At 40.8% G+C, this 21,828-nt stretch overlaps 1 protein-coding gene across 1 annotated transcript; it reads right to left on the minus strand.

Annotated features, from left to right (window-relative positions):
* Positions 1-1,886: 1,886 nt before the first annotated feature.
* NDC80 (NDC80 kinetochore complex component) lies at positions 1,887-21,789 on the minus strand. The gene is made up of 17 exons (XM_033154983.1): positions 21,690-21,789; positions 20,507-20,636; positions 18,585-18,674; positions 16,978-17,104; positions 16,272-16,444; positions 14,645-14,747; positions 14,034-14,123; positions 13,304-13,397; positions 11,404-11,510; positions 11,120-11,264; positions 7,719-7,924; positions 7,042-7,194; positions 6,518-6,607; positions 5,944-6,036; positions 5,340-5,470; positions 5,011-5,113; positions 1,887-2,133 (listed from the first exon to the last, which is right to left on the minus strand). Exons 2-17 carry the CDS (start codon positions 20,605-20,607, stop codon positions 1,996-1,998), a joined length of 1,944 nt encoding a protein of 647 aa, XP_033010874.1. The 5' UTR covers positions 20,608-20,636; positions 21,690-21,789; the 3' UTR covers positions 1,887-1,995.
* Positions 21,790-21,828: the final 39 nt, after the last annotated feature.

Genomic DNA, 21,828 nt, shown 5'->3' on the forward strand with positions numbered 1-21,828 from the left:
TATTGGCCATCGTGGTGCTTGATTTTGGTTTCTGCTTGAAGATTGCATCACAGAGGTTTTTTGAATTTTCTAAGCATCTGGTACTATGGAATAAGCTGGCACATTTTGGGGTGCTGCTGTCAGCTGGGGTAGGACAGCGATGCTCATGGGCACTTGGCAAACAGACACAAACCCCTAGTAATCATATAAAATCTAGGAATAAAGGAGAATTCTCTATCTCTCTCCGTTAGGACTCCATTTTGTTTGATAAAACTCCATTATTTTATATTAGCCATGCTCCTTAGCAATCTGTATAAACTTTCACTAACACCTCCCAGTAGAAAAAAAAGTTTTAAGTAGAGGTTAAGAACATCCTGTGTTCAAATGTGAAAGAATAGAAAGTTGAATATACATGAAAGAAGGATGGCTAGTATTGTTTAATCTCAAATTAATGTAGAGAATGGATATATTAATCATTGATTATTAAGAATAGATCTTTGTAGACTGTTTAATAATAATCAGAAATAAATGTCTAATAAACTAATAAATAATAAAATTAGACATTGAAGGATGGCAGTGTGTAACCACACTATGAGAAGATTGGGGTGAGTTAGTCAGAGGAGTATAAGGCTCCGATTGCTCACTGTGTAATACTGGTTTAAGAAAATAGAGCTTTGAACCTTCATTTGTGGTCTGGGGATTTGTTTTAATTGTTGCAAAGAAAGACTGCAGGTTGTGGTCTGGTTGTTCATCCTAGTATCTTCGCATTCCCCTTTTGCAAAGAAAGATTCCCGAACTGTGTACCTCAGACCTGATCAACTTGGCACACACAGCAAGGCTGTTGCTCAAAGTTCACTATTCAGTTCCATCCCCAAAGTGGCATATGACAATTGTGCTGCATCCCAAGAACTCATGAATCGATCTTCCTACCACTTCTGCTAACAAAGGAGGCCCCTTTTCTGGTTTTATCTTCTTGCAAAACCTGCTTAAGGGTAGGAGTCCTCTGAAGCAGCATGAGCAGCTTAATGTATGAAGAAAATTCACACACACAAAAATCCTCCTTATCCTTTTAGCAAGCGCCACCATTGGATTAAAGGCCCCTTTTGTTCACAGAGCAGAGCCGTATGATTGTACAATATGCAGGAATACCAGAGAACTTGGCATTTCAATTCGTCTCTGTACAATGTCGTAGGTATTTCTGAAGAAACCATGGTCACCTTCCACTATGTGCTCATAGCTTATCTTAGTAACAGTGGTTTCACCTTGAAAAACTTTGGTGACCTTCTTGAGGACAGGGGAGTGGCCATCATGATGCAAATCATTCATATATTTTAAAAACCACCATAACATATAGCACAGGGTAGCAAGCATCATCTATTTAATAAAGGTAACTATGGATAACACACAACAATAATATACAAAAATAGGATAATACAAATGATGAAAAGTATAAAATTTAACAAAACATGTATATGTTATTAAACTCTTCAGGGAACTATACAAATTAGTAGTTTAACAGATAATTTAGATAGTGCTAAATAGCTCACTAGACCAACCCTTAATTGTCTTTTGAAATTACTTAACCCAATATTAATAGGAAAATAGTTAAACGTGTCAAAAAATAAGCCGTTATAAGAACAGTCTTTGTATCTACGGTTTGTTTTGTATATTGATTTTGGTATGCCGTTATAAGAAATGAAACCATTTGCCTGCAAGAGTCTTTTTGAAGAAGGGCAGCAACAATTTACAAAAAGTGAATGAGACAGATAGCATCTTAGAAAAGGTGTAGTGTGTAAGCCTATCCATGATGCTAAGTCCCATTCAAGTCAGGACATTAAACAAAGTGAGGGATATTAACAGGATGTGACAACACAGTACTGGATCAACACAGCTTTTTTTAAAAAACCACTTTCTCATCTTTGAAATACTTACATGCTAAATTGGAATATATGGAAATAAAGTAAAGTTAAGCATAGCATAATGTTATTTGTAAAATATTCAAACAGGTTTTCACTCTCATTTTTCTGAGGCATACAAAGTCTCAACCTTCTTTTTGTAACTATTTAGGATTTCTTTCAAGTTTGCCAATGGATCTTCAGACATCAGTTTACTAAATGCCCTATCCACTTTTGCATTTTGTTCAGTCAGGTAGGCCTAGAAAAAAATAAGAAGTCAGATTTTAGAACTGTATTTTTGAAAGGCATAGCAGCAGAAGAGAAATCTCAATCTTTTATCTTTTATAAACAAAGCAAACATTGTGGAGAAGCAGCATAATCAACATTATGTTGGGAATATGTCTCATAATCTTGCTAGAAATTCTTGTCCAGACCCAGGTAAGAAAACCAACACAGAGAAACAAGCTATTGCATGTATATCATTTGTTGGATCAGTAACCATAGGCATAAATCCAATGCATTTTGTTGCCCTCAATTAGCTATGCATTCAAATAAACATACCCATCCAGTCTGGTGCAGTAAATCATACAGTATGATCAGGATTTTTTTTGAGAAACTAGCATAGCATGATTTTAATAAATTAGTAATCCCATAGAATCATTGAGTTGGAAGGCATCCTGAGGATCATCTAGTCCAATCCCCTGCAATGTAGGTATATGCAGCTGCTTGCCTTCTTTCTAAGGCACCAGAGAAATACATCTACCTATGAATCTTAACCTATAATATGTAGTGTTTTATCAGGCATAATTCCAACACATATATGGAAACAGGAATATAATATGAAAGTACCAAATTATTTTATCTTCCCACAATTTGCATGAATTTGGAAAGCTTCCATGTACCGTATATTCTGGCGTACAAGACGACTAGGCGTATAAGACGACCCCCAACTTTTCCTGTTAAAATATAGAGTTTGGGATATACTCACCTGAGGACAGCAGTGAAGCGAAATAGTGTCCTTGTATCCTACTTCCTCCATCTCTGCCTCTCATATCTCGCTCCGGAAAGGGGGAAAGGGCTGGGAGCAGAGGGGGTGGGGTGGTGGAGGACCAAAGGGAAGACTTTTGAGTATTCTCTGCACCACCACGTGCAAGGAAGGAGGGAGGAGGGAACTTGCAGAGAAATTAAGACAGGAATTTGTGCAGGATTTTTGGCGTTTCGAGAGCAATAGGTGCTGCTTTTTTCTTTTTGGAATGAGGCTATTAAGCGCGAGAGCAAGCGGCTTGTCCTTTTGTATGTGGTGCCTTGTTTGCAGAAGTGTGAAAGAGAGAGAGAGGCGCATTGAATGGACTTGGAAGCGGAGAGGCAGAGATCAGCCAGCAGGGAGGGGGGCGGGGGAAGGAGCCGAAGTGTGGGGAGGCTTCAGGGTAAGAGTTTCACTGGCTGAACTAAAAGGCAAGAAGGATCAGCTTGAGGGTTATCGATCTGAGCGTGCCCCCCACCCTACCCTGCGTTGCTGCGAGGGTGAGAGAGACAGAGAGAGAGGGAGAGAAGGAGAAAGCCTCACGCACACGCACATAGGCAAGGCATGTCGTGCTGGGGGTGGGCTTTTCCTCCCTACCCGGGCGTTTCTGCAAGGGTGAGAGACAGAGAGAGGGTGTTGATCCGCCGTATAAGACGACCCCCGACTTTGGAGAAGATTTTTCAGGGTTAAAAAGTCGTCTTATACGCCAGAATATACGGTACCTAATAAGGTCACTTGCTCCATCTAAGCTCAGTGCTATCTGTTCTGACTGGTAGCAGCACTCCAATGACTTAAACTGAGGGCTTTCTCATCACCTATCTCAGTGGTGGCGAACCTTTTGGAGACCGAGTGCCCAAACTGCAACCCAAAACCTACTAATTTATCGCAAAGTGCCAACACGGCAATTTAATATGGGATAATAATTAATATACCGTAATAAAATGAGTGGGGGGGGGCTGCCCTGAGTTGTTGAGGGGGGGCTTGGAACACAGTTGTTTTTTTTTGGGGGGGGGGAAACACTCACACGCCTTATAAAAGCTTCCTATGGCACGTGGAGCAGAAACAACACATAAGAGTTTTGGGCGACATTGCCAGAGTTTTTTTTGGGGGGGGGGGTTGGATCACAGTAGTTTTTTTGGTGGGGAGAAAAACACTCACACACATTATAAATGCGGAGCAGAAACAACACATAGAGCTTGGGGGGGCATTGCCCAGTTTTTTGGGGGGAGGGGGTTGCCAAGACTAGCAGACCTTTGGGGGGGGGGCTTGGATCACAGTTGTTTTTTGGGGGGGAGAAGAACACTCACACGAATTATAAATGCTTCCTATGGCACAAGGAGCAGAAACAACACATAGTCTCAAGGATTGCAGGCAGCAACCAATCAACGAAACCCCTTGACAAAGCCACCAATCACATGAACTACAGCCTGCTGGCTGTAAAAAAATCCCACCAATGGCGGGGGGCGGGGAGGCAGGAATATAGCTGCTTTGGGGAGATAAACTGCCTCTAAGCTGCTGCCGGCCAGGTGGGAGCAGTTTACTCATAAGGAGGTGTGGGGGGAAGCTGCTGGCCAATTTGAAAACTCCAAACAACGGCACTGCTGGCGTGATGGTGCGTGCCAACAGAGGGCTCTGCGTGCCCACTCTGGCACCCGTGCCATAGGTTCGCCACCACTGAACTATCTCATGGAGATGCCAGGCAGGGACTGAACCTGGGGCTTTCTGCTTGCACATCTTTATGCGCTCTTACTGAGCTATAGCCCATGCTTATTAAGCTATGTATGGTCACTCATGAAGAAATAAGCACTTAAAGAAAGTACAGTGGACGCTCGGGTTGCGAATGTGATCCGTGTGGGAGGCGCGTTTGCAACCCGCAGCGTTTACAACCCACACCGCTGTGTCTGTGTGTGATGCAATTCAGTGCTTCTGCGCATGTGCAAGCACTGAAACCCAGAAGTAAGCAGTTCCTTTACTTCCGGGTTTAGCGTGGTGGGCAACCTGAAATCACACAACCTGAAGCGGCCGTAACCCGAGGTATGTCTGCATAAGCATTTAAGGAATCACAGATTGATGAAAATAAATAATAGTTTAAGCTAGTGTAGAATTAGTTACCGTTACAGACACAAGATGGCTAGATGTCAGTTCCAGGCAGAGTTGTAGATTTTTATGCACTCTCCGTTTCTCTTCCGATGTTGTTTTCATAACCACTTGGTATCTGCGGAGTAAATACATCATGACTGCAATCCAAAACTGTTAAGTATGCTTATTGATTTTAATGGGTTAAGGCATACCAAATTTGGTGGTCATTTTTTGCGCATTCATTCAATATAGATACTGTTCAAAAATAACTGAGCACTTGCAGAAGAGAAACAAAATTCAGATACATTAGCATATTTTAAAACACATCCTACATCTACATCTTGATAGACTATTCCACTTACTGGCATTCGAGTTCTTGTAGCTCTTTCTTAGCTTCACTGACACCTTCATTGACTCCACCCTCAAGCAAATATTTATGTTTTTCCAATGATTCCAGCTCTTGGATACCTTTTTCTTCCTCTTCTTCAATTTTCTGCAATATGAATTATCACTTCAGAATATGTTAATGACATGGTTGTAACATGTATATAGACACTATCTATTCAAAGAGGAAATTGGGAGGAGGGGTATAAATATAATATATAGTGGCCTTGTTTCAATTCTGGAATATTGCTCTAGGATAGGGAATATTTTTCTTCACCAGCAGATAATTAGCTCCGATTCCAGGTGGAGGCTGTGAACTCTTGTGGTGTATCCTCAAGCTTTCATGAAAATTCAGACACACTATCCCTCACAAGCAGTTTGTCTCACAAGCCTGCCAATTGAAGTAGTCAACCACTTCCCACTTTCAGACATCATTTCATAAAAGCAAACATTCATTGTCCTAAGTAATCACTTTAAAGGAATTATTTACGAACATATTTATAAAAAGATGCAGACTAGCAATCCAGTAAACAAATTACTGTTTTGTAAGTGTTCAAACCTGTTTAGAAACAATTTACCTACCTTCATTATTTGCTGATGATGATCCTCCATTTTTTGGCCTTCTTCTCTTAGCATTTTCAGAGTGCTGTTCTGCTCTGCTACCATTGTGCTTCCCTTTAAAAATGTGCATTTAATAAAAAGATATCAATAGCAGAAGAAAGGAACAAAGTAGCCCCTGTATCCAGTCCTTTTCTTAGGCATCTACACTTCTAGTGGTGGCAGACAGAACACTCCTAACATGCTGCCTTAGAGGATCAGGGAATGAGTTTAGAATCAATCATATTGTCAGATTTGGCATCTCAAGAATCTAAACCTTCACTACTTAGCCTACATGCAGAACAGAGTTTGAAAATGCATGAGCTACATCTGCCAATAGTTCAGAGAAGTGTGTAGCTGAAAAGGGATTTAAGGCATCAATACTTCCCTGTATTTTCTTCATTCCACTATTCATTCAGCTATTCCCTCCACTACTAACTAGCTACCTGTACTTAACCACCAACACAAATCTACTTAGTTTATATTTTTTGTTTTAGGGACAGTTAAAATTTTGAAGGGCAGTGGCTTCCGGTTGGAGCCAAAGTATTTGGACACTCACCTGTTCTAAGGCCTCTTCTAGACCAATTTTTCTCTTTATTGCACTTTCAATTTCATCTTCAGTATTGCTTATGAGGTGCTTAAGTGGGACCTGTAATGATTATAGAGATATTGTAAGGGGGGGGGGGGAGAGAGAGAACAGAAAACTGAGTGAAAGCGACATTTCCATGAACTGATAGGATACTCCCAAGGGGCCAAATTAGTCCTGACTGCGTGCATCCTTATCCCACTGTGACAACTTTGGAAGACCTAGTTATATTTTAATGAATTTAAGATAATACACTAACATTCTGATTCATTATCCATTCTATTATAAGGACAGCCAGCATCCTCTTTACCAACAGTTGCCATCCAGGAGCCTATGGGAAGTCCACAAGTAGCCAAAACCCACATAATGCAATCAGGTAACTTGCCAGACAGGAGATAAAAGTTAGTTCTGCTAAGTGTTCTTCATTTGAAAGCAATGTTAAAATCTACCCCACCCCCAAGAGGACTATTTATACCAAAACATAAGCATACACTTACATGAATTTGTTCTCTGTATTTGACCAGAGAGTTTAGCCCTGAATCTGGCTTAAACTTAATCTCAAAATCAAGGCCGCAGGAGTTCTCTGAATTTAAAGGTATTAGTTTTAGCTTTCGAGCCCCTCTATGGAAGTCTGCCAATTGGGCTTCAATCTGTTAAAGAGAGAGGGGGGACACAAAAGAGGTAGAGCTTTAAAACACTGCAGTTGATAAATTGACAAGAGCAAGGAAACAAAATCTAAAGTATTTGGTGCTTTTTTGGCTCAAATTTGTTTTGTGCTTCAACATGGAAAAAATACCCTTTCTATATTGTCTTTCAGAGTATGATTCAGTGAAAAGTTAAGTAGTTGTTAGACTATAGTGACCTGGGCAGCAGTTTATCAAGTCAGTTTTGCTACACCAATACTCAACAAAAATATGCACTGTTGTAGCTGAAACAGGATCCAGTGTCAGTCAAACAGAACTGCAACTACTATTGCTTAAGTTAAAGACTAAAAGCAAAATCGTGGCTATACTTCATGCTCCAGCTGCTTGAGAAACTGTTGGGATTCTAGCAATCACTCTTTTACCACAAGACTCAAGCTCTGCAATTTCATCCAGTTTATAAAGCGTAAAGTAGCAGACTTTGGGAGTGGCCGGAATATATGATTGCAAAACCTTAGTGTAGATTCACATACCTCTTCTTTTCCTCTAGCGTATTTTAATTCCTCATTCCACAAGTGATTTTGCTCTGTCTCCAGTTCCTTGGTTTTTTTATTGACTGTCTGCAGCAACTCCCCTATTTCACTCTTTAGCCTCTCAATATCTGCAACTGAGTGCTTCTGATTATCACAAATGTACTTCAGTTGAGCATTCTCTTGTTTCAGGGCTTCCATTTCCATGGCTAAAGTTAAGAACATGTAAAACTTTGTTAGGAACACAAAATTAAAAACAGAACCAGTTATAAACATGTTGCCGCAGATCACAGTACTCATTTCTACTTCTTTTAAATATCTTAAAACTTCGTTTGCATTCCAGAGTGTTTGGAACTTGAGTTCTCAAGTGGAATTCTGTTTTTTCACAAACTGAAACTTATTGAAAGAAATAAGCAATAAGCCAGATGGAAATCGGGAATGCTCCAGGACCAGATGGTTTAACATCCAAATAAGACATTGAAAGATTGGCTGATTCAACCTTTGATGGATGTGTGCAACAAAATATTAAGGGGGGGCCAGGTGCCCGAGACCTGGAATGATGCACTTATTACTCTGATCCCCAAACCTGATACAGACAGAGCTCAGGTGAAGAATTACCGACCAATATATTTATTGAATGTGGATTACAAAATATTTGCAAATATTCTGGCAAGAAGATTGAAGTTAGTTTTGAAATAACTTATAAATAATGACCAGGCAGGTTTTCTTCCTGGAAGACATATGAAAGATAGTGTGAGAAATGTTGTTGATATTTTGGAAATGCTAGAATCTAAAAAGAATTGTAAAGCTATTTTAATGTTCATTGATGCAGAGAAAGCCTTTGATAATGTGTCATGGAGTTTTATAAAAATGAATCTGTCTAATATGGAGGTTGGTGAAATTTTTTTAATGGTATTGATGCAATTTATTCTGAGCAAAAAGCTAAAATTATAGTTAACAATGTGGTTTCAGAGGAACTTAGAATTGAAAAAGGAAGCAGGCAAGGGTGCCCGCTTTCCCCCCTGTTGTTTATTTCAGTCCTGGAAGTACTCCTGAACATGATTAGGCAGAGTGAGGAGGTAAAAGGTATTATGGTAGGGTCAAAACAGTATAAATTAAAAGCCTTCGCAGATGACCTGGTACTGACACTTCAAGATCCGGAATCCAGTGCAAGCAAAGCACTGGATTTGATACAAGAATTTGGCCAGTTTGCAGGACTGAAATTGAAAAAGAGTAAAACCAAAGTTTTGTGTAAGAACCTCACAACAGATGAGATAGCTAATTTAGAGAAGATCACTGGTTTGAACTTTGCTAAAAAGGTGAAGTATCTGCGTTTGAATCTAACATCAAAAAATCTGAATTTGTATAAAGATAATTATGAAAAGTTATGGAATGAAATCAAGAGAGATTTGGAAATATGGTCAAATTTAAAGTTATCTCTGTTGGGCCGAATATCTATGGTTAAGATGAATTTATTGCCAAAAATGTTATTTATGTTCAAAGCGCTGCCTATAATTGAGAATGTTAAATGTTTTCAGGAATGGCAAAAGGTGTTGTCTAAGTTTATCTGGCGGGGAAAAAACTGAGGATCAAGTTTAAATTATTAACAGATGTTAAAGAAAAAGGTGGCTTCTCCTTGCCAGAATTGAAGTTATACTTTGAGTCAGCAGCGTTTTGTTGGCTCAGAGATTGGTTTTTGTTGGAAAATACCAATTTGCTAGACCTGGAAGGCTTTGACAATCTGTTTGGTTGGCATGTATACTTATGGTATGATAAGGTAAAGGCCCATAGAGGTTTCAAGAATCATACAATTAGAAAAGCATTGTTTAAGGTTTGAACTAGATTTAAAGCTGTGTTAGCAAGCAAGACACCTAGGTGGTTGGAAGCTAAGGCCCGGAAAAAGTTAAATATGGAAACTAACTGGTTGAGGTACAGTGATGTATTGATGGAAGAAGACAATAAATATAAGTTAAAACCATATGATCAACGAAATGTTTAGAGCAGATAGTAAAAATACAGGATTTCAGACAGAAAAATCCAGACTGGAGAACGAATTACAGGATTCTAGGAGTAAGAATCTTTCCAGAATGTACAATTTATTGTTGGAGTGGCATACGAAAGACGAACAAGTGAAATCAGTAATGATTGACTGGGCTAAAGATTTGGGGCACAATATAATGCTGAAAGATTGGGAAAGGTTGTGAAAGACAGGTTTAAAATTCACTGCTTGCACTGTTTTGAGAGAAAATATGATGAAAATGATGTACAGATGGTATTTAACTCTGGTAAAACTTGCTAAAATGTATCATACATCAGATAATAAATGTTGGAAGTGTAAAGATAAGGAAGGAATCTTCTTCCATGTGGTGGATGTGCCCCAAAATAAAGGGCTTCTGGGAAAAGATTTATAATGAAATGAAGGTGTTAAAATACACCTTTTTAAAGAAACCAGAAGCCTTTCTTTTGGGAATTATAGGGGAGGAAATCCCCAAAAAGGACAATACTTTCTGTATGCCACAACAGCAGCAAGATTATTATTCGCAAAGAACTGGAAGTACCAGGATACCAACAGTTGAAGAATGGCAAATGAAAATGATAATACTTTATGGAACTTGCTGAGCTGACAAGTAAGACTGCGTCATCAGAGGGAGGAGATGGTGCAGGAAGTTTGGAGGAAATTTAAAATTTATATGAAAAAATATTGTAATGTTTAAATTTCTTGAAATCCTAGGGAAGCAATTAGAGGTTTCTGGCATAAAGTTGGGTATAAATGATTTAAATTATGATTTGGAGAATTGACATTAGATAGTAAATTATTAAGTATTTAAATATGATAATGAATTTAATTGAATTTATGGAACTGCTAAAAAAAGAATGAAATTAAAACCCAGAAAGGAGAGGTCGGAGGAAGTCACCCCAAGATGTTAAAGGAATAATGTGATGTTGATATAAGAGTTGTTCGTGTTGTGTTTTGTTTTTGTATTTGTTTTATGTTTTATATCTTATAAAATGAATAAAAATAATTTCCAAAAAAAGAAATGAGAAACTTAGCAAAATTAAGAAGGGAAGAGATAGATAATCTCAATGCTATTTAACACATGTGTCTTTTTTCCTGGCACTTGGGAAATACCACAAAAAAGAACCTGTCTTATAGTTTGGAATTAGCCCTATATACATTAAGGGTACCTTTATTTTTAGATCTAAAAATTATCTTCATATGACTAACTTGACTTTGTTTACCAGCTCAGTTGTTCAAAAATAAATAATTTCTATCCAAATCTCTCCTTTGGAAACAGTTCACTACAATACAGAGGTATGCACAATATTTTATTTTAGAAAACCTTAGATGGGACAATGAAATAAGTTATACAGCAAGTTACTGTTGAGCAGTGTTTTGTCCTTACCACCAGCCTCCAACTCCTCCGTAATACTCTTTGATTTTTGACTAAAAGCATTTGAGCGAGATTGCAGGTTGGCCATGTACGCATTATATTTCTGAACATCTGCCTTTAAAGATGATTTCAGTTTACGTAGATTCACTAAACGGTCCTTTAAAAAAAGAAAACAAATGCCCACAATAGATAAGTTAACATACTGCAGTGAAATCATATCCTGAATAACAGATAAAACAAATGTGGGGAAGATATTTTAAATAGTATTTATATTATTCCCACAGCCATTTACACACTGGTTCACTTTCTCTCTCCTTCTCACGCTTTGCAATCTCCTCATTCAGCTTTTTTAGGTCTGCTTCGAATCCCTCCAAATGATGTTCATTTATCTTAAACATATCCTCTGAAAGAAAAAGAAAAAAGTCAAAATAACCTGCTAGTAACTCAACACATCAATTATACCAAAATAGGGAGCTCAGAACAAAGAATACATTAGGAAGCAAATTTACACTGGCTTCTGCACATGTTACTACAAGCCACTGCTATTTTGCAATGCAATGCACAAAAGGAATAAAGTTGCTGCATTGCAGAATAGATTGCCCTAACTGCTCTGTGTGTGGAATACTGTCGTTTTTTTTTACATGAAATACAAGTTGTGTGTGATGAACACAGTAAAAGTTTCAATTAGAACTTATTTTTATTTAGTACATTTACATTCCACCTTTATTTCATCATTGAACTCAAGGTGGTGTACAAAGGGTAGTCAATTATCCAGGCAGTCGGTACACAATTAGCAAAAAAGCTACATCATGGGTCTGAGAGCATGTCCTAGGTCTAGGACCATTTTAAAGATATTACAGTTCAACAGAGGCTAGAATAGTTACAGGTGGGTAGCCGTGTTGGTCTGCCATAGTCAAAACAAAATCGAAAATTCTTTCTAGTAGCACCTTAGAGACCAACTGAGTTTGTTCCTGGTATGAGCTTTCGTGTGCATGCACACTTCTTCAGATACACTGTTTCAGTGTATCTGAAGAAGTGTGCATGCACACGAAAGCTCATACCAGGAACAAACTCAGTTGGTCTCTAAGGTGCTATAGGCTAGAATAGTTTGGGCAGATAGGGGAAATGGAAACTACCAGATAAACGGAAACACTATAAGGCAGTGGTGGCGAACCTATGTCACGTGTGCCAGAGAGCCCTCTCTGTGGGCACGGGTGCCGTCAACCCAGCAGGGCCATAGCTTCCGTGCTGGGGGTGGGAGAAGAGGGCTCGCGCGCAAATCCAAAGCCTGTAGCCCTGGTGCCGTAGCTTCAATGCCAGGGGTAGGTGAGGTGGGAGGAGGACTGGGTTAGGGTAAGGATTAGAATTAGCGTTAGGGTCAGGGTCAGTGTTGTTTTATGTTTTCTTGTGATTTTGATTCATTTGCGGTTGGTTTGCTTTTTTCAATTTGTTGTGTTGCTGCTTTTTCACGAGTTGCAAGTTTGTTGGCTTCGTGGTTTTCTGGGAAGTTTCAGCTTTTATTTTGAATGCAGCCCTGCGGTCCCCAGCGCTGAGTGAGGGAAGGCTGGGCCGGGGCGGCAAGCAATCAGGCAAGGGATGTCGCCACGCCGCCCGCCTGCTCCACTTCTGAGAGATCCCTGCCTCCACTCCTGCTTGCAGGCAAATAGGAGTAGGATTGGGCTGCTCTGCTAGGCAACGTTGCTGCTTCCATGGGAACAGGAGCTGGATCGGGGCTGCTCAGCTGGGGAGGTGCAGGCTCCGTCACACTTTCCATTGAGGGGTTCGCGGCTAGAATGCCCCAATGAATGCCCCAATGACCTAAAAGCTAACCCATGCCTGTCAGAAAAGACTGATAGAATGCAGGAACTGTAGTTTATCAAGCACAAATTGTTTATTTTTTATAATCAATGATTACTTTAACCAGGGATAGGGCTTCCTAAAGATACCTGGACTGGATTGGACTGATTTTATCCATATGACTTCTAGAGGCCAGATACAAGTACTTTGGTTCACAGAAAAGGAAGCTAGGCAGTCAGAAGGTTTTGAGATACGATTCTTCCATTTAACTAAATGAATATTGATTATATTTCAACAAGTTCACTATGGGTTAACAATCTTTAAAAAATCTGTTAACTACAGAAAAGTGCTAAAGAAACCACAAGATTAGCATTTAGTTTTTAAATGAAAACTACTTACTTAATTTGGAGTATATTTCAGCATCAAATTCTTCAAAGCTGTCTCCTCCTCTCATAAAATGGTCATAACATTTTATAGTGTAGTCTAAAAAAAGCTGCAAATAAAGTTATGCAAGTCAGTTTCATTATAGGGATTTTTAACTAAAGAAGCAGAGGCCAATCAGAACTGTATTATGTAGCAAGTCTATAAAATAATCCAAGATGAGCAACCAAGTTATTTATTTCTATGTTTCCTGGAATCAGCTGCATTTTAGCTAGAGCTTTAATGGAACTTCAAATAAAATTATTTTTGTATTTTGAGGGACATTAGGTACATGATTCTGTCTCCTAACTGCACTGGCAGGGGTGCTTTAGGAATTGGTGCAAATCTTCTGCACCACTGTATTTTGAAAATACACCACTGTGTGTGTGGGGAGAGCAAAGAAGAGGTGGCAATGTTACACTGTTGAAACAAATGGAATTATAAAATTCTCAGATGGATACTCATCCCTGCCTATTAACAGGAATTAAAGCATGAGATTAGTAGACCTCAGTAGAAATTTTCTGTTTCTCTCAAAATGTTCTAAACTCTGTGCCTATGTGTAGGCTCACAGATGAAGAGACTCTTTGGGCAGAGTTGAGGAAATCAGGAGAGACGGGGAGAGAAGCTGTTGCTCTTCCTTTAGACCAAAACATTGCTTGTTTGTGTTCTTGCAAAAATAGCGCATTTCCTGATATTTCACATCACATACTTTGTTATGTAAAATTCCATCTTCAGTCTCTCCTTCCATGGTCTGACCTTCATCAAATGATGTCATGTTTTCTTTCAAATAAAAGGACAACTGAAAAGGACACAGAAGATCATATATTAACATGCATGAATTAGTACTATTCAACAGAATACAGCTGATACCTAGCTGCTGCTGTAGACCAGTGCAGTTCATGAATAAAGGTGCAAAGTAGATTTCTTTACATTTATACAGGAGTATGTAGGTTTCCTTAGTAACAGCAATGAAGCTGTACAAATCTCTTGTCAATACCACATTTACAAAAATAGATGTAACCAAGAAAATGCAGTATTAAAATTACCTAGATATTATTGCTTTGGCTGAGCCTTCTCTATATCACCTAAAGTCAAAGTAGTTCTAGAACTCTAAAGTTGCAAAGAACCTGGCTGCCAAAATCGCCAGAAGAACAGTGAGTCCAAAATGGCTAAGAGTTTACCTGACCAATATAAAATGTTTAGCGTTTCCATGTTTATAAAAAAAATAAAAAGTAAAAGTAAACCCGAGCTTTCCATGTTTCATTTACTTGCAAACCCTGTAAAAGTAACTGGAGACTTATTCCAATGGCTTTGTGGTACCTTGACACAATCTGTCAGCCAGATCAGAGCTCCTACAATCTGAGGCCACGTATGCGGTGCTCCCACTGTGCACATAGCACTTTTTGACAATGCAAAAGGGTATCTATAACAAAAGCAGAAAATATTAGAAAGTTGTGTAAAATATTTTGATTTTTAAAAGATACAAAAATATGCTATTTAATATTAAGGTTAGGAAGTGTAATCAGATATGAAAAGCATTTCTTTTCTCAACTTTGATTATGCATAAACCCCACTAGAGATTAGGATATGGTGTAGGTATTTGTCTGCAAAATCCCGCCACCTGAGAGACCTTGTTGTGGTTGCCAAAAGCAGTCAGTTGAGAACCTATTTACTGCTAGCAATGATCCCATCACTGGTAGCCAGTGTAGGGCTCTGATTCAGGGCATTAGGGGGCTGGAGCAGACCCAGCTAAGGATCTGTTGGATCCATGATTGCTTCCTGCCGAGAGGTCCCCTATTAGGACTCCTTAGGTGCACCAGCCTGGTGCTACTGCAGCAAGAGATAGACCACATATCCATAGCTGTCAAGTTTCGGATTTGAAAATAAGGGATCAGCAGCCTCACCTATTCCGGGGACAGTCACATGGCAGTGGTGGGCGGAGCCAGAAGCAAAAGTGGGCGGCACTGGTGTGAACGCACGCAGTAGGCTTACTGTATTTTGGAAACGTTGCCCGTGGGCTACGATGCCTGTAAGTGCAGGAAATGGCTCCCGCTTGCTTTGAGGCTGCAAGGAGGCAAGGTCTTCCCAGTCCCTGGCCAGCAGGGGGAGGGAGAGGAGCTGCTTCCTTAAAAAAAACGGGAAATTAAAGGGATATAAAAAATAAGGGATAGCAGCGGGAAACTGCTTGAAATAAGGGAGATTCCCGGGGAAAACGGGATACTTGACAGCACTGCATATCTGTGCCTCTCACACAAACACACTATACCAATACAAGCAGCAGGGCTTGGGATGTGGCAGCAACTTGACTCTACCATTCAGTTGCTCCCTAGCCCCATTTAGGATTGCTCTGCCCAAGGTTCAGTTGTTATTTCTTACAATCCACAATTTGGCCATTTAAGTTGACTGTACATAGCATATTGACTATGCCTGTGTCAAAAGATAACAGGTTATCAAAGCTAGCAAGACCAGGTTAAATTGTGCTATTATGTTAGTGAGATAGACCACATGCTGTACACTCAAGCACTTCTGTTCGTCCCTCGATTTGAGGGTCAGAGTGTGATGGTGCCTTCACCTGGCAGCATGTCAAAAAGTGTAAAGTGCTAATTAGTGTTGCTGAAATGATGTTTTATGACTGTGTTGAACTATAGTAATGAAGGGGTGGGCTTAATGATTTTACGATGCTATGTGCATGCATGTATTGTCTTTGAATCCTTTGTAGTGACTTCCACAGTTGGGGTTGCTACTTTGCAAATGCAATCATCATCTTATTATTGACCTCCAGTAAGGGAATCTCAAAATTTTTCCTATAGGGAGGTTGGGTGTGGCTTCCCCTAAACAATCTGGTGGGTGAAGTTTGGCCCACGGGTCAGTTTCCTGTTTTTAGCAGTATAGACAATGTTCTCATACTGACAAAAATGTCCATATACTATATTATCCTGGTACTTACCCAAGCTCTTTAAAGATTTTTGGAATTTCTTCTTCAAACTTAGAACTGGGAAGCTCATAAGAAGGGCAAAATTGCCCATAAATAAAAGAGAAGATTTTCGTAAAGTCCTTAGTAGATGGAGCCTGGAGTGACTTCAAAGAGATGGTAGGACCATATCCATGTGTAGTAAGAAACTGAGGAGGAAAAGTTATATTTCTATCACATTTAGTTATTTAAAAATTATACCTCTTATTACAGTAAAGATCTATGAGCAGCTTATACATAGTGTATATATGTTAGATTTCATGACAGAGCCGCATGAAGCCACACAATCCAAATTAGGGCCACCACTCAAATAAAGCTAACCATGCAAGTTAAATTAATTTGTCTACAAATACTTGTATGAGCAAAAATACTTCTGTCTTGCACATTGTTGTTTTTTTTAAATCCTTTTTTCAGAAGGTGGCATCTTAGAAAAGGCATTTCCCCCCTACCAGTATAAAAGAAAGGAATGCCTCTTCTAACAGCACCAAGCACCTTTATTTTTTTTTAAAAAATAAATGTATCAAAGTATTTAACACTTTAAAAAATCCAGCTGCTCATTTATTTAGGGTATTTTTTTACCCTTTTTATCTTACAATTAGATTCCTAAGGTGGATCCATCAGGGGCAACTAAAATCAGCTAAATCTTCCAACCCCAGACCAAGTATAAGAAGTTTAAAAGTACTTCGTAGAGTTGTCGGATACATTGCTGGACGTAAGCTTTATCATGAAGTGGCCTAGGATCCTTGATCTTTTCCATATTCCCGAATGCCCCATACTGGCTATTTCGTATGCTTCCAGGGCCACTGCTCCTAGAAACAAAGATGGCAATCTCAATGACATCTGAAGAAGTGTGCATGCACACGAAAGCTCATACCAAGAACAAACTTAGTTTGTCTCTAAGGTGCTACTGGAAAGAATTTTTTATTTTGTTTTAATCTCAAGTTAGCTGCTACTACGCAAACATAACTAACTACTTGGACACAAATGTTAGGTTACAAGAATAAGTCAGACTCACAGCTGACAATGTCATTCAACTTGCTCCACCACAGTATTCCACCAGAAAATTAAAGTGCAGTGTGGGGCTTTTCCTTTTCCTAAGGTTTTCTTGATGTTCTTTCTAGCCAAATAAAAGTGTTAAACCACTCTATATCTGGCTTGAAAAAACAAAGCAACCCAGAGTTCTCCCACATTCAAATGGTAGGTATAGCTTCTAAGCTGGTACAGTGGTAGCTCAGGTTAGACGCTTCAGGTTACAGACTCTGCTAACCCAGAAATAGTAACTCAGGTTAAGCACTTTGCTTCAGGATGAGAAAAGAAATTGTGCCGCGGTGGTGCAGCAGCAGCAGCAGCAGCAGGTCCCATTAGCTAAAGTGGTACCTCAGGTTAAGAACAGTTTCAGGTTAAGAACGGACCTCCAGAACGAATTACCGTATTTTTCGCTCCATAAGATGCAATTTTTTTCCTCCTAAAAAGTAAGGGAATATATCTGTGCGTCTTATGGAGCGAATGGTGGTCCCTGGAGCTGAATTGCCCAGGGGCCAAAAGAGGATCATGCTTTTTATTTTACAAAGAGAAAAGGGGGTGTTGAAAGGACCCCGCTCAGCAGCTGATCAGCAAGAGATCGGGAGAGAGATAAGAGTCCCCGGCTCCCTTTCAGCCCGGCCCCCTTGCCCAGGCCTCCATTGTTGAATGTGCTGCAGAGGGAGGTTGTTTGTTTCCCCAGCAACATGTGATTGACTGATTAGATTATCTGTCTGGAAACTGTAGAAAAGGCTCCCTTTCCTTTAGAAGCTGCAGAAATGTGAGTTGAACTCCATAAAAATGGGGCTTTTCCTCTTTGCTTTTCCCCCTCTGCAAAAGGAGCTTTGCTTTTCCCCCTTTGCAAAAAAAGCTGCAAAACTTTTAGCTGATCCTAAAAAAACAGGTTTTTCCCTTTGCAAAAAAGCTGCAAAACTTTGAGCTGATCCTAAAAAAAGGGCTTTTAGAGGAGGAAAACCAGAATTTTTTTCCCCTAGTTTCCTCCTCTAAAAATGAGGCGCGCCCTATGGTCCGGTGCGCCCTATGGAGCGAAAAATACGGTAAGTTCTTAACCCGAGGTACCACTGTACTTCCAAGCATAGGAAGTAACAGTGTTGCAGCATTTACCCTGGCTGGAAATAGCACTACAAAGTTACACTGCTCCAGCCTTCTAAATGGTGCTGTGGCTTAAATAGCCTCACGCCCATTTCTCTTCAAAAAATTCTGCCAAGTGTAGGCCTTTCAGGAGTTTTTGTCTGTGTGCTCTATTACCTTTTGCCAAAGAAACTTGTTTTCCTTTCCGATGTCACTGATGCACGTTTCCCCACACTCTGCTTTCCAAAGGTTGTTCTCCTCTCTTGTCTTGAAAAGAATATTGATTTGCACACATCATAGTGAAATAAGTTACCTTCAAATTCTGTTCAATTAAGTTGCCAGCTATTAGTATCAAACTGCAATACAGATGTTGTTAGGCTGCATACATTAAGTTCGATGTGCATCCACTTAATTGTTTTTACTCTTGCTTACCCTTAAAAAAGACCTTTTACTGTGACTTATGCTTATTTTTAATGTGCTATTTTTAATCTCATTAAAATAGAAACCAGACATCAACAGGACTCCAATTTTCAAAATGTGTACTTTAAGAATGTAGGACAAACCTTGCTGAAAGATGTTACCAGTGGCCTATGAGAAGTTTGTGGATGAGATCTAAGTGGAACATTGCTTCTTCCACTTGCCATTTCCAGCAACTGGTATTCAGAGGTATACCACCTCTGCTAGTAGAAGTACAGCATAGCTTTATCCTCCATAAATTTGTCTAGCCCCCTTTTAAAATAATTCATGTTGGTGGGCCCCCCTGCATGTGGTAGTGAATTCCATGATTTAACTATGTGCTACGTTAAGAAATACTTCCTTTTGTCTGCCCTGAAGCTCTCAGCATTCATATTCACTGGCTCTAATATTTAAAGAGGAAGAAACACTATCCCCAATCAAACTCATCATACTTCCATCATGCTCTTCCCTGGCTGCTTACTTGCCGTTCCCCCAAGCTTAAAAAGGCCCTGATGCAGCCTTTCCACATAGCTGCTCCCCACTTTGAACACTATGTTTGCCCTTTTCTAGCTCTACAATGTCTTTTTAAGGTATGAGGATCAGAAGTGCACCCAGCATTCCAGGTGCAGATCAGCAGAGAATTGCATACAGGCCTTATGACATTGGCAGGTTTGTTGTTGTTGTTTTGTTCTGTTATAAGAATTTTAAGGTCTTATATATATAACAGATGTACCAAGCAAACACATACAAATATGTAAACCACATGTCTGAAACCCACAGAAAATTCCTGAAACCATTTTCTCTTTCCCAAAATGACCCCAAATATTTCTCTGCAAGGTCTAAGGAAATGGGAAAAAACCTCCCTATTGTCTCTGTGCTCACAAATCCTGCCTTAAGGGCACATTTAAGGTGTGACCTGGATTCGGGAATTAAGTAGTTATAATAACAAAAGAGTGGCCAAACCCCAGATAATTCAATCAGGTAACAGGAGATAACACACTCAGGATTCTGTTTTAGACCGCTCCCTGTGATGTATGTATGATGTATTGGGTAAGATGGTCCTGGGCTACACCCCTTCTGTGATGTATGTATGATGTTTCTGGGGGTGGTCTGGAGTTTGAGGGTGGGTAATTTCAAAAGTCTCCTCTTTCCTGCTTGTGGTGAGTGAGGACCCTGTTGTAACAGTTTAATAAAGATCAGGCTTAATAGCTGTTTTGCTTCTCAATATTCTCTGGTTGGCCTCTGTTATTTCTCCTACCAATAGAGAACCTAGAAAAGGACTCTATATGGGCTCTTGGGTACCCCATAAGGGAAAAAGAGCAGTTCCCCCCCCCTCATAACAGTTCCTTCCCTAATGATTCCTAACACAGAAATTAGGTTCTCGGCAATCTCACACGGGATCGACTTTCAAAAAGCAATTATGAGACAGAGGATGAGATGGTTGGACAGTGTTCTCGAAGCGACTGGCATGAGTTTGGCCAAACTGCGGGAGGCAGTGGAGGATAGGTGTGCTCTGGTCCATGGGGTCACGAAGAGTCAGACACGACTGAACGACAACAACAACAACAACAACAAATCCCATGACCCCTTTTGTCTTTCAGGAATGAAACCCCGCCACAAGAGAAATTACATATCTTTCTTACGTTAGAGGAGTATTGGGTACCGCCTTGTTGGTATCCTGCACCCTGAGAAGATGGATGGACTGCCGGCAGCTGAGGAGGTTGGTACTGGAGCTGCGACTCATCGTTGTAGGCGAACTGCAGAGCAGCAAGCCTGCTGGAGGAAGTGAAGATACTGCCTGGTAAGCGACAGAGCTGGGAAGGTCCAATCAAGGCTATTATTTTAAAAGCTGGGCATCTGTCTATATTGGTTTTTTATCTGTGTGCCGCCTTGAATCCCGTCAAGGGAAAAGGCGGACTACAAATAAATAGATCACCATCTACCACAAGGCAGGAAGGCGACGAGGATCTCGGGGGCGAAAGTCCTGCCCTGTCGAGGAGAGAAAGGGCCTCGAGCTGCCCCAGCGGGAGAGGACTCCCCACCATCCTCGCCAGTGGCTTAGCTAGCTGCTCCTGTGCCGGAGCACGCTGCATGGAGCCTCTCTGCCGCCTCCCCCACAGCTGTAGGGCAGCTGAGGGAGAGGTGGAGGGCAGACACAAATCCCATGCTGCTGTTTCAGGCAGTGCGCAGCCTGCAGGTGCCCAAGCCACCACCTCACTCCCAGGAGAGATGCGTGGCTCGGGCACGCTGCAGGCCCCGCGGTAAGTGCCGGCCCCCGTGGTGTGGCACCCAGTCCCAGCCGCATTTCGTTACGTTTGTTGACTGAACTAAAAAGTTTTGCGAGCTTCTATTTTTAAAAATTATTTTTAAAAACTCATTTTTTGTCACCTCCCTCAGGGATGCCACTCAGAGCAGCCTGCACCCATCGCCTCCACCACTGACCCTAACCCTGGGTTAGGCACAGTAGGTCGAGGGGAACTGCGCCCCTCCTGAGAACGGAAGCAAGCAGAGAACCGGGGGGGGGGGGACTTTCGTCCCTTGACTTGAGGCTGCAGCCCTGGGCAGCCTTTTACCCGAGAGCAATAAATAAGTTCCCGCTTGAACACGCCGAGACCAGAAGGTGCGGTTAAGGGAGGGTTTCTTTCCAATGGAAAGGGAGAGAGAGAGAGGAGAAATATTTCCAAGCATCTCACATTAGGAGGAGGGAGGCTTCGCAGAGCCCCAGCCCACCGGCGAAGGATCAGAGGAGCCTTAAATTAGGGCGTTCCCTGAATAGGGCGCTGGGAAAAGAAACGGTTCCCCCCATCCATAGGTCCTCCCCATCACCTCCTTCCGCCGAGTTGAAGAACCCCCGACCCCACTCAAGGCCTGCAGCGCCTGCGCCAAAGGGCTTCCAGCCGCCGGTCCCCGTTCCCTCGCAGCGTTGTTTGCCTTCCCGGTCTAATCGCGGAGCCGCTCTTGGTTG

The sequence above is a fragment of the Lacerta agilis genome, chromosome 7, assembly GCF_009819535.1.
Source record: "Lacerta agilis isolate rLacAgi1 chromosome 7, rLacAgi1.pri, whole genome shotgun sequence".
Classification (NCBI taxonomy): Eukaryota; Metazoa; Chordata; class Lepidosauria; order Squamata; family Lacertidae; genus Lacerta; species Lacerta agilis.